Source organism: Uranotaenia lowii, chromosome 3 (genome assembly GCF_029784155.1).
Source record: "Uranotaenia lowii strain MFRU-FL chromosome 3, ASM2978415v1, whole genome shotgun sequence".
Taxonomy (NCBI): domain Eukaryota; kingdom Metazoa; phylum Arthropoda; class Insecta; order Diptera; family Culicidae; genus Uranotaenia; species Uranotaenia lowii.
Window position 1 is genome coordinate 51,269,457 of NC_073693.1, and position 12,414 is coordinate 51,281,870.

The window sequence follows — 12,414 nt, forward strand, 5'->3', positions numbered from 1 at the left end:
GTAGGTGAATAAAATCTGAGAAACATATTTGAGTTACATTACGAGGTTTCCAAAACTATAAATTTTGAAGAAATCGGTTGGAAAACTAGAGAGATAAACAGTGTCCACGATGAAATTGCCACACTTTGAAAAAGATCTTACTTTTTAACCGTTGGGTAGAACTTAAAAAAAAATTGGATGGATTTAGTACATATTGCATTGTTTATATTCTGAAAATTTAAAAGTCCTGTGATCAAAACTCGCGGAAATGGAGTCGAAAGAACAGCTCGTGCGTAATAAAATCTTGCGCGTTCATCACGAGAACAAGGATTTCTCACATCGTTTCATCGCTAAAACGTTTGGAATCCCGAATTCCAGGGTGTCGCGAGTGATTAAGCAGTTCGAAGAACGATTGACCACCGATCGGAAGCCCAGAAGCGAAAGAAAAAGTGTTCCGTATAACACCAAAAATCACAACCGCGTAGTTGGGGCATTCAATCGAAACCCGAACGCCTCCGTTAGGTATGAGGCTAAGAAGCTGCACCTAAGCTGAAGTTTTGTCCAGAAGGCCAAAACTAAAGCTGGGCTTCGATCGTTGAAGGTACAAAAAGCCCCTAATCGCGACGAGAAGCAGAACAAGTCCGCAAAAACCCGTGCCAGGAAGTTGTACTTCAACATGCTCACGAAAGTTGAATGCTGCATCATGGACGATGAAACATATGGGAAGGCCAACTTCAAACAGATCCCCGGCAACCTGTTTTTCACGGCCAAGGATAAATTCAGCGTTCCGGAGCATGTCCGCTCTCAGAAGATGTCCAAATTTGCTAATTCCTGATTTGGCAAGCCATCTGCACGTGCGGATGCACCTTTCGTGACCCAGGACACGATGAACGGAAAGAGTGCCTCCAGAAGCGGTTGCTTCCTCTCCTGAAGGCCCACAACGTCCCAACAATCATCTGGCCGGGTTTGGCCTCATGTCACTACTCTAAGGACGTACTGAAGGACAAATAAGGTCAATTTCGTGCCGAAAATGTTCAACCCTCTCAACACTCCGCCCCATCGAGAAGTACTGGGCGATTATGAAGTAGCTCCTTCTAAAACGACCTAAGGTAGTGAAGACAGTCGAGGTACTGAAGAAAGAATGGGTTTACGTGCAAAAACCGGTTGATTCACAGGTTGTGCAGAATCTTATGGCCGAGGTTAAGGCCCAGGTGCGGGCATTTATGTATGGACTGTAAGTAAAACACGAATAAAATGATAAAATGAAGTTCAATAGTTATTTTTCAATTCCCTGAAAATTTGATGGCAATCGGATGAAAACTCGAATTTTGTGTGTGGAAATTTCATCGTGGACACCCTTTATGTTGATTTAAGTCAGGGGTGTTTGGGAAGTATGAGGTTTAAGACAGAGTAGAGATGTTGTTGAAAATGACCAAAAAAAAAACCTCAGGAAACTGGAATACAACAGACAAAAAAAAGTAAATTAAAAAAAAATGCTATCAATAATTCAAACGAACATGCATCTCAGTTTTACAAATTTTTAAGTTCTATTTACTTGAGTCAAGTCAAAACTGATTCCTTTGAAACCTCTTAAACGTCAGTAAAAATTCAGTCATTGTTCACTCATTCATTGCTTTGATTTAATATTGAAATGGATACTATTACTCCACATCTCACCTAAGTTTTGCTGCGAAAGGAAACAGCAGGAACAACTATAGCTGGGTATTAGACATTTGAATCGAAGTAATAAGTTGGAAAAAGTTTTTCTGCTGACTAAGGACTTTGCTTTCGTTTTCGGTGGGGCAGAGCCGGTCCAGAATTGACCGGAAGCCAAAGTTACTCCTCCTAATCCCTGGGGTCGGATCGGTACACATGTTCAGTTAGTTCACTCTGTCTCGCTAGATTTCTATGAATTTGGTGCTGCTGTTGCTGCTCAGATCTGAACCCGAATGGCCAAAGGTGTCTGGTTTCACTTTTGCGAACTGTTGGTTTTTAATTAAATAACACTTGCCGTTGGATGAAAATGTTTCCAGGTTTCTGGACTGAGAATGGGCTGATAGAAAGATAGAGAGACAGAGGAGAAATGAGAACAGAGGTCATGATAGTCCGGATGATGAAGGGATCAACTTACCCCACACGAATCAGTTTCCGGGCCGAAAGTTTGGCTTGGCAGGTTGTTGGAGTTAGAGATCTCGAAAGGTGAAAATACGTGAAATTACGGCAAACTTTCTCTTTCGCCTTCAGGCTCAAACTAACTAAATACACCTGTATCTCGTCCAGAGTGAGAGAGAAAGAGGAAACTGGTAAGCTTTAATTGCAACCAGCACTTGATTGGCGTAATCCTAATGGAATGCTTTAAATTTACATCTTCTAGGATGCTCCCTCTCCCTTCAGAGCGTCTTTCACTGATTAGATCCTTCGAACTGATATTCAGATTGACGACCCAGAGTAGTGGAAACTGTCTGGGACTCGATGTCTGATGTAAGTTGCTGATCCAGGCGACATCATCTTGACTTCGTCTTAATGATTTGCAATGCTTCATCCCCATCTTCTCACAGAATTGAGTAAACTATCGAGCACCCCCATCAAATGATTTATGCATTCCGGTCTCGCACTTGGGTGATAAATTTGCTCAAGATTGAGCAACCAGAGGGCAGAAACAGCAGCAGCAGCAAGTTCACCGGAACAGGAAATCACCACACAATTCGCTACGTTTTGTCAAACTGATTGTTTAATTGATACAATTAATTAATCTTAAGTACAAAAGCTTGTTGCTCTTTCTCTCTCTCTCTGGAGCCGGAAGCTAGAAACTCATTCTCTTTGAGCATAATAGAAGAAGACCCAGCCCTCGAAGCCAGTGGATTTCACCTTAAGAGGCTGACTGCTGACAGGAGACATAATTTAAACGGTGTCCCTCCCTTCTGGTGACTAATGGGTAGCTATCGATTGCATTGGCACTGTCACTGCCGTGAGCCGAGACTCTTCCTCTTTAAATTTAATGGGGTCATGTTTCACGATTCGAGTTGTTCTGATTGGGCTCTAATTTGAATCCGGCAGGTGCTCGGGCTTCCGATATTGATATTAATGAGTTAATCAACCCTGTATTGTGTGACAACTTGTGTCTTCGGACAGAGTAATCAATAGTGAATTTTTCAAACATTTAATGCATTAAAAAATTACTCGAGAAGTTGAATCGGTATAAGAAATGTTTTGTTAATTGCTAAAGATATTTTTAAATAGCTAATGTTGAAACACAATAGATCATTAATCCTTCAAACAGATTAGGGGAGAGAGGGGAGACTTGATCCCATTCCACTTTTTTCATCATATCTTTTCGGAAAAATTTGTCAACTCGCCGCCGTTAGAAGTTTCTGACCGCTAGTATCTAATTCCAAGACACAATGTTCCAATTAAGATGATATGTGATCCCGTACATTAATAAAAAGCTTTTTCGAGAAGCAAAAATACTTTTGATACCGTCAAACGTGGCATCATGCAACAGCGGGGCTAGATGCAACATTTGTGCACCACAGCCCTGTTATAATTTTTAATTTTATATAATGTAGTCATGTTATATTTAACGACTACAAAATGATTATGACATAATTTCTCACATCTTAAGTTGATATTTTAAAGTATTTCATTTTCATTCCAAATTTTAAAAAATCTACAATAAATGTACAAATTTTAACATTTTTCGATGCCCTAAAATTTTTACCCAGTATGACGGAGACTACAAACTTTTTGCTGGTTTAATCATCCTGTATCAACATTGTTGATGTAAAAATATTTTTCGAGCAATCAACAGTTTTTTTTTTGAATTAATTTTTTTAGATTTCAGTTATCTGTCTGGGGAAACATGCCACAAAATGCAATTCGAAGAGACACATTGTATTTAAATATCGTATCCAAGTGCTGGAATATGATTATTTTGCATCATGCGTTTGTCAACATTGGAGTTTCATTCATCCAAACATTTAATTCATAATTTCAGCTAGTAGAATTTTTTGTAGTATTTTTTACCCCTGAATGTATGCATCATCCTTATGTTCCAAAATAATTTTAGAATTCGTTTCAACAGATCCAAAAATTACTGCAATTGATGTAATGGTTTATATGGTATCATAAATTCATTGAAAACTATAAATTTTTATACGTTTTTTCAGATTTTTCATAAAAAATAAGTTTGTTGCATGATACCCCGTGAATATCGCATGTTTTTTGAAAATTAAAAAATTACAGAGGTTGTATATAAGAAACGACCGATAAGTTCACGTAGAATTACGACAGCCTGTCCTGTGTTTATGTGTTTTTCGTCTTAAATTAGCATTCTAGAATAAAGTATGTCGATTTTTTTTATAGGAATTTATCTTCAAGAAAAGTCATTCTTCCCTAAATTGTCGTTTTAATACCTATTAATGGTCTAAAACGACCCATAAAGATAGTATGCTGCTTGTTCAACTGCATAACAAAAGGCGAATTAAATATAAGTATAAGCAGTAACAAGACCGATGTCGTCGAAATGATTGCGCCCGGCAGTTATGCAAATAATGTGATCAATACACGAGCTTCGTATCAAACGCTTGCGAGAAAATCTTACAATGACTGCTTTGATCTAAACGCTTGACTCAGTGCAAAAGCTCTCTAACTGTTTAGCCTCATGCGCCTCGTTGGAATCAGTATCAAGTTTTCATTTCCCTTCAGTTCACATAGCAATCACTAGCTAAAACTGTTGTTTTTACCTAGGGTTCCGGAGTAAGCGTTAGATCAACCATCAGTCTTTGATCAACCGTACAAGCGAACAGTTCTCTTTTGACAAGCACTCTCTCCTATTTTTACGTTGAGCGAATTTATCGACGAGATCGTCGAGGTGAAATACGAGACATCGTCGGGTCGGTATCAACCCATTCGTGTAAAAACATCTTGTTAAAAAGTACGCGGTCCGTTCGTGTGGTTTGGCTTTCGCCGGGGCCTACCACGAGTCGAGTTTTTCGTGCCACCGCCGGGGCAACTCGACGGACGTTCCTAGCGTCGTCGTAAACAAAGCCCGCCATTTTGGCGCGGCTCTCCGTTACCATGGCATCCTCCCAGAGCAAATGGGGAGATCCTCCTAAAAAGAACAAGACGTTGAAGACAATACCTGATTGGATGGACGCACATGATGAATTCGGGGAAACACAATTCCTAGTTGTAAGCGCTAGCATAAACAACCAGGACGAAGAACCAACAACCGCCAAGAGCACAACAATGCCGAAAAATCCTTTTATCTTCTCCAAAACCATAGCCCAACTTGGTATCAAGGTAGATGAGGCCAAACGAATTGAAAACGGGAACAGATACCTGCTGAAAGTGAGGAACCAGCAATGCGTAAATAAACTGCTCAACTTAAAGAAACTCATTGATGGAACTGAAGTCCAAGTAGAACATCATCAAACACTCAATACAAGCCAATGTGTAGTAACATGCCATGGTGTAGCGGAAATGAGCGAAAAAGAACTCTTGGAAGAACTGGCCAGCCAAAACGTTGTACGAATTTTCCGATTTGTCAAAAAAGAAGGGAAAAAAGAAATACCATCCAATACTATGGTCCTAACCTTGAAAACTACTAGGCCGCCTACTCACGTATATTTCGGCGCTTTCAGGATAGCGACACGTCCATACTACCCTAAACCCCTACAATGTTTCGGTTGTGGTGCTTTTGGACACAAAAAACCGCAATGCAAATCCCAAGAAATTTGCCTAAACTGTGGAGGAAAGGAATGCGTAAGGAATGAATGCCAGAATACTCCTAAATGCATTAACTGCCAAGGTACGCACAGCACAATGGATCGGAATTGCCCTACGTTTCAGGAGGAGCTCGAAATATGTAAAATCAAAACGGATCTCAAAATACCATACTTCCAGGCCCAACGGGAATATAAATCCAGAACCGCTGCATCCTCATTTGCCGGAATAAGCAAGATTCAACGTCGTCTTGAAACCCCTAAGGAAATAACCGAAATTGAGAAAAAAGACAAAATAATAGCGCAACTCGAACAAAAAATTCAAATGCTTCAGAAGGAAATCGAAATGCTTGGTAGAACGGCCCTCCTGACAAGGAAAAAGTTGGGGGAAGCAATGGAAGAAGGCCCGACATCCGAAATGACCGTCTCCAGTGAAGACGAAACCGATATTAATTCTTCAAATTTGAAATTGACCCCGAAGCGTAAAATCGACAAAGAATCTTCCGATGACCAGAGCACGCCAACTTACTACTACAACAAGCAATCTTTGAGGAAGGAGAGAAAACTAAAAAAAATGACCAAAAAAGAACAAGCCAGTGGAAACATGCAACCGACATCATCTCGACGCTCGGACAATTAAACATTCAACTATGGCTATTACGAACCATGCTGTATCACAATCATCGAAAAGAAACCCAAATCAACGATTGGCAGTTCAATGGAACGTTAGAGGAATAAAAAGCAGACTCAACGAGATCCAACTTTTGATAACCGAAGAACAACATCCCCCAATAGTTTTGGCATTTCAAGAACTGAAGACGAATGACAACATCTACAGTACTGCCTTAGGCGGAATTTATACGTGGCACAACCAAACCGGCCCAACCCCCCTCAGCGATGGAGTTAGTGTAGCGGTACTGAAAAAATACCCCCAGAATAGAATCCAAATCAACACCAACATGCAAATCAGCGCGGTCTCTATCAAAGGAAACGTGAATATGACAATGGCATCCATATACATACCCCCGGATTTCCCCAATAACGACCTGGCGCAAGAATTAGACGCAGTTCTCCAGCAGCTCCCGAAGCCTTTGATGCTTATGGGCGATTTCAACGCTCACCATACCCTGTGGGGCGGCGAAATCAACGATTGTAGAGGAAAGATCATCTTAGATATTATGGAGCAACACAATATGATGATAATCAACGAAGAACAGCCGACCAGAATCGACCCCAGAAACGGCGAGAGATCAACTTTAGATCTTACATTCGTATCCTGGAATGCAGTACCAAGAATAAATTGGTCATTGGACCCAGACCCAAGAGGCAGCGACCACATGCCAATAATTCTACGCAGCCACAGCCCACCAACCAAGATAACCCTGAGGCATAGATGGATTTACAAAGAAGCCGACTGGAGTAACTTCGAAGAATGTATCTACAATAATCTTAGCCCCAGAGAACACTACACGATACTGCAACTCACCGACGCTATCGTTTCAGCAGCTAAGGAGAGTATCCCCCGGACGAAAGGTACACCAGGACGCAGATCCGTCCCCTGGTGGAACGAAGAGGTGAAAATCGCCATCAAAGCTAGAAGGAAAGCACTACGTAAGTTTCAAAGAGCTGATCCCCAAAACGAGATAAAACAACAATTATGGATTGACTACAAAAATGCCAGTGACAATGCGAAAAAAGTGATAACAACTGCAAAACAACAAACATGGGACGAATTTCTCACAGGAATAAGCCCGAGCTCCACCACACAAGAGCTCTGGGGACGTGTATCTGCCCTAAGCGGAAAACGGCGAAGAGTAGGATACAGCTTACAAAACGGTAATATGTTCACCGACGACCCTGACTAGATAGCGGAACTACTTGCAGATCAGTACGAAAAAGTCTCATCAACTGCAAATTACGACGAGAACTTCATACAGATTAAAAATACAAATGAATCGAAAGCTTTCCTCCCCGACTCCAACGAAGAAAAAGACTACAACGCTAACTACAGTATGACCGAGTTGTTGTATGCGATCGACTCTTGCAAAGGAATATCCGCTGGACTCGACGAAATCGGATATCCCATGATAAAAAATCTGCCTTTTTTCGCAAAAAAATTGCTTTTAGACTGCTATAATGAATGCTGGCAAAGAGGCTGTTATCCAGACACCTGGAAAGAAGGTCTCATTGTACCGATTCCAAAACCATGCGCGGTGAAACGAACAGCGAACGAGTTTCGGCCAATCACTCTCCTAAGCTGCCTTTCAAAAGTATTCGAACGCATGGTCAACCGTCGTCTGATGACAGAACTTGAGGAAAAACACCTTCTTGATAACAGACAACACGCTTTTCGTAAAGGAAGGGGAACCAGCAGCTATTTTTGCGAACTCGACGAAAAAATACAGAAAGCTGCTGAACAACACATGCACGTAGAATTCGTTACTCTGGATATCGCCAAGGCATACGACCGCACATGGAGGCACAACATTCTTCAGCACTTGAATCGATGGGGAATCGACGGCAGAATGTTTTCATTTATACATGACTTCTTGACGGGTCGGATGTTCCGAGTCGTCGTTGGTGGAACAAAATCATCACGCCGCTGTTTGGAGAACGGTGTTCCGCAGGGCTCTGTGTTGTCAGTGACACTTTTCTTAGTCGCGATGCAGTCAATTTTCGACCACGTACCGGAAGGAATCGAAATCCTACTTTACGCTGATGACATCCTGGTAATTAGTACGGGACCTTTTGCTTCATCGGTACGGAAACGACTCCAAAAGGCAATCGATATCATAAACTCATGGGCACACAATATCGGCTTTCAAGTATCCGCCGAGAAATCACAGCTGATGCACAGCTGCTACAGAAAACACCACGGAAAAGCTCCTCCCGCCCTGCAAGTTAGTGAAAATACTATTAATAAGGCAAATTGTATCAAACTTTTGGGTGTTTGGATCGACAAAAGACTGAATTTTAAGAAACACATAAATATAACTAAGAAAGATGCATCTAAACGACTATGTCTTCTTCGATGCATAAGTGGACGCAGTAAAATCGGATGCCGGAAAACCATCGCAAGTATCGGCAAATCGTTAATCGTCCCAAAAATTACCTACGGCATTGAAATCGTTAGCCGCAGCGGATTGGAAGTTTTCAGCAGATTGACTCCCACCTACAATAGTATTTTTCGATTTGCATCGGGTGCAATGCCGTCCAGCCCAATCCCTTCACTTATGGCCGAAGCGGGAGTGTTACCTTTTGATCTTGTAGCTATCGAAATTTTTGCTCGGTGCGCCATGAGATTCCAACAGAAAGCGATGGAACCGACAACAACCTTCTCACGGGCCAGTACATGGTTCGAAAATGTCGTAGAATGCAAATTGCCGAATATCCAAAACACCTCGGGACTCCGGCAGCGTAGATGGAATACTCCGAAACCTGAAATCGACTGGGGAATCAAAAAACTTGTCAGTGCTGGCGAAAATAGCAACAAAACCAGGGTAATCTTTGCATCTCATGTTGACCAGAAATACAAACGTCACCAACACATTTACACGGATGGGTCGGTGCGTGACGGTTCCGTCGGCCTAGGCGTCACAAGTAAAGAAGTCGAAATCTGCCTCAAACTCCCGGAAAGTTGCTCCATTTTTTCTGCCGAAGCTGCTGCTATAAATCATGCAATAGAAATAGCCGAACAATCTGGAAAACCTACAGTTATTTTTAGCGACTCGGCGAGTTGTCTCTCAGCCATTGAAGGAGGAAGCAACCCGCACCCGTGGATCAGAAGAGCTGAAAATAGATGCATTGAAAATTCGATTGCAGTTTGCTGGATCCCAAGTCATTGCGGCATCGTAGGCAACCATAAAGCAGACTTCTTGGCAGACAAAGGACGCACCAGTTTTCCAATGGATAATGTTATCCCGTACCAGGATGCACACCGATGGGTGCATACCCTACTCCGGCGCCACTGGGAACAAGAATGGATTAATCGGAACACCTCTCACCTGCGAAAAATCAAAACTAACACATTTAACTGGATTGACCGGAAACAACGACTCGAGCAGAGATGCCTCACCCGGCTGAGGATAGGACATACCAGGATTACCCACAGTTTCCTCATGGAACGGAAAGATAGACCAATTTGTGAAGAATGTCAAACCATCCTTGATGTTGAACATATCTTATTAACTTGTCCTAAATATCAAATTGAACGTAGGAGATTAGGTCTAGATTCTTCTTTAAAAAGCATTTTAGCTAGAGATACCAATAAGGAAACCAAAGTTATAGAATTTCTGAAATCAATCAATCTATACGATAAAATCTAATGTTTGTAAATAGTAGTATTTAAGTACTTTACAGAGGCGAATCTACCCAGCAAGCCTCTATAATAAAACAAACAAACAACAAACAATAGATCAACCATGTTTTCATTCCAACAAATAACAGTAAACGGCCCTTTTCAGGGCCAAAAACTTTCTAAGAGTTGTTCTTGAACTTTTTTGATATATGGGAGACGTGTGCGTTGAGTGGGTGGGTGTGCGATGGGTGTGGGGTGGGTGTGGGGTGGGTGTGTGATGTGTGTGTGATGTGTGTGTGATGGGTGTGTGATGGGTGTGCGATGGGTGAATGGTGCTGTGGTGATAGGTGGTGGTGTTCGATAGGCGGTGGTGTTCGCAAGGCGTGTGGTAAGGATGGAGGTGAGCGAAGTCTGAAGATGCGAAGTGTGGTGAGGAAATGTTCGGTGGGTGATGTGGGAAGTGGGCGGCGGCTGATGGGTGTGTTTTTTTGTGATGAGAGGTGTGTGTAGCATGGCGTGTTGATGAGGGAGGTGCGTGTGTGTGTGTGTGTGTGTGTGTGTGTGGGGGGGGGGGGTGTGATGGGTGAGACACAACTTGTTTCCACCGCTGTTGCCCATCTCTGCTGCTGCCTATGCGATAAGTTTGAATTTCTTCTAACTAATGAAACAATCCCTCAGTCGACCGCTTTTTTTATACCTTTCGTTGGCTAGAAAAACCAAAACTCATGAAGGGGCGGGGCGTCCAAGTTTTTTTCCATTTTCGTATAGCCAATCAACGTTGAGGAGGCTTGGTTTCAGGCATGTCTAAAACACGCACTGCACTGTGTTCTCTGTTTCAAACACGCCACCGAGTGCATACCATCAACCACTCGGTGGCAGTGCTCGATCGAGACGCTGCATTGTAGCGATCAAAACACCGGTGTCAGTGGCGGTGCTTTGCTTATCGTTCGGCAAACACCGGAGCCGAGTGCTTTAACTTCGGAAAGGCACCGGAGCCGAGTGCCTTCTGGTTCGTGAAAGCACCGGAGCTACATGCTGCTTGCTAGCACTGAGTAGCAAATTCGAACGATCATACCCAACAGCGCGGCGGTAGTAGGCACCGTGTGGAGTTTGTTATTGGGATGGATTTGAATCATTTGGGGTGAAGTTTATTACTTCACTGTACAGTTGTCCATCAAGATAGAAAGTTCATGTCTTCAGCAAAGTTGTTTGTATTGACATAATCTGTAACTTTGTCGAAAATATTAGTTTTCTATCTTGTTGGAGAACTGAATGGTAGAGTAATCATCTTCACTCCATTGATCAACTACACTCTGCTCTACGGTACCAATTTTTTTTTATTCCGCTTCAGATCCTTGTGCTTTCCTAAACGGAAATGGTAATGCGTTTGGGATAAAATTGTTCGGGTGGAGAAAAAGTTGGTATAGAATGATTTTGTTTTTCGACAGCGGATTTAATTTTTGCAATAAGGCTGGAACATTTTTTTTATATGTTTCATTTGATCAATCTTATACAGGGCCGAATTAAGCCATAGGGGGGCCCGGGGCATTTTTTTCTCGGGGGCCCCTATGATTCGATTTTTTGTTCAAATGCTATCCCAGAGAACACAAAACATTTTAAACGTAAAAGAACTGGATATGAATGAAATTTTTGGTAGAAGAATAGTTTTAGTACCTTCAAATAAAAATTATCAATTAATCAGGTGCAAACATTGTGGAAGAGCTCGGACATTTTTAAGCAATGAAAGCTCTGATTCTAGCTTCAAAATTTTACATTTAGTTCTCAATTTTTGTTAATACCCTTATCACCAATTACAATTCTCTACTTTAGAAAAATGACCGGATAGATATTTTAAATGATTTTCATTTTATCATTGATCGTCTGGTTTGTGATTCATCGAGAGATATTTACCTCATGACAATTGAGAAGTTTCATGTAGATTTGAAACATTGAAAACAAAAAAATAAACAAAATAATGAAATTCAAATTTTATAGAGATACAGATATAAGAGTTTAAGAATTCAACACTAAAAATCAGATTAAATTCACAATTATCTGTGAAACACAAAAAAAAACGTTTTCATGAAATGTTTATGAATGTGATTCTCATCAGATAAAAAAAATTGTTATCATATTGTTATTCTAAATGTGACAAGACTGGTATAAGTGCCAAAATGATCATTCGAAAAAAAAAAAAATAGATTAGAGCTTTAATGTTTAAAAAACAGATTCAGTTATCATGGAAAAAGTCAGATGAGGAATCCTAATGACCATGAAACTGAACTTCAGTAACTGAAGAACCAACACAAGACTTCAAAATGTCAATGAATTGGATCTGGAAAAAGATAAGATTAAAAACATAGAAATATTCATGTTAAGAGAATCACTCAATGATATTTGCAACTTAACTATGAG

General features: G+C 41.2%; 1 protein-coding gene across 1 annotated transcript; it reads left to right on the forward strand.

Moving 5' to 3' along the window:
* Positions 1-7,984: 7,984 nt before the first annotated feature.
* Positions 7,985-10,027, forward strand: LOC129752175 (uncharacterized). The gene has a single exon (XM_055747966.1). The coding sequence runs from the start codon at positions 7,985-7,987 to the stop codon at positions 10,025-10,027; it is 2,043 nt and encodes a 680-aa protein (XP_055603941.1).
* Positions 10,028-12,414: the final 2,387 nt, after the last annotated feature.

Excerpts from the sequence above, each read along its gene's own strand:
- LOC129752175 (XM_055747966.1), top strand. The coding sequence starts at position 7,985 with ATGGTCAACCGTCGTCTGATGACAGAACTTGAGGAAAAACACCTTCTT.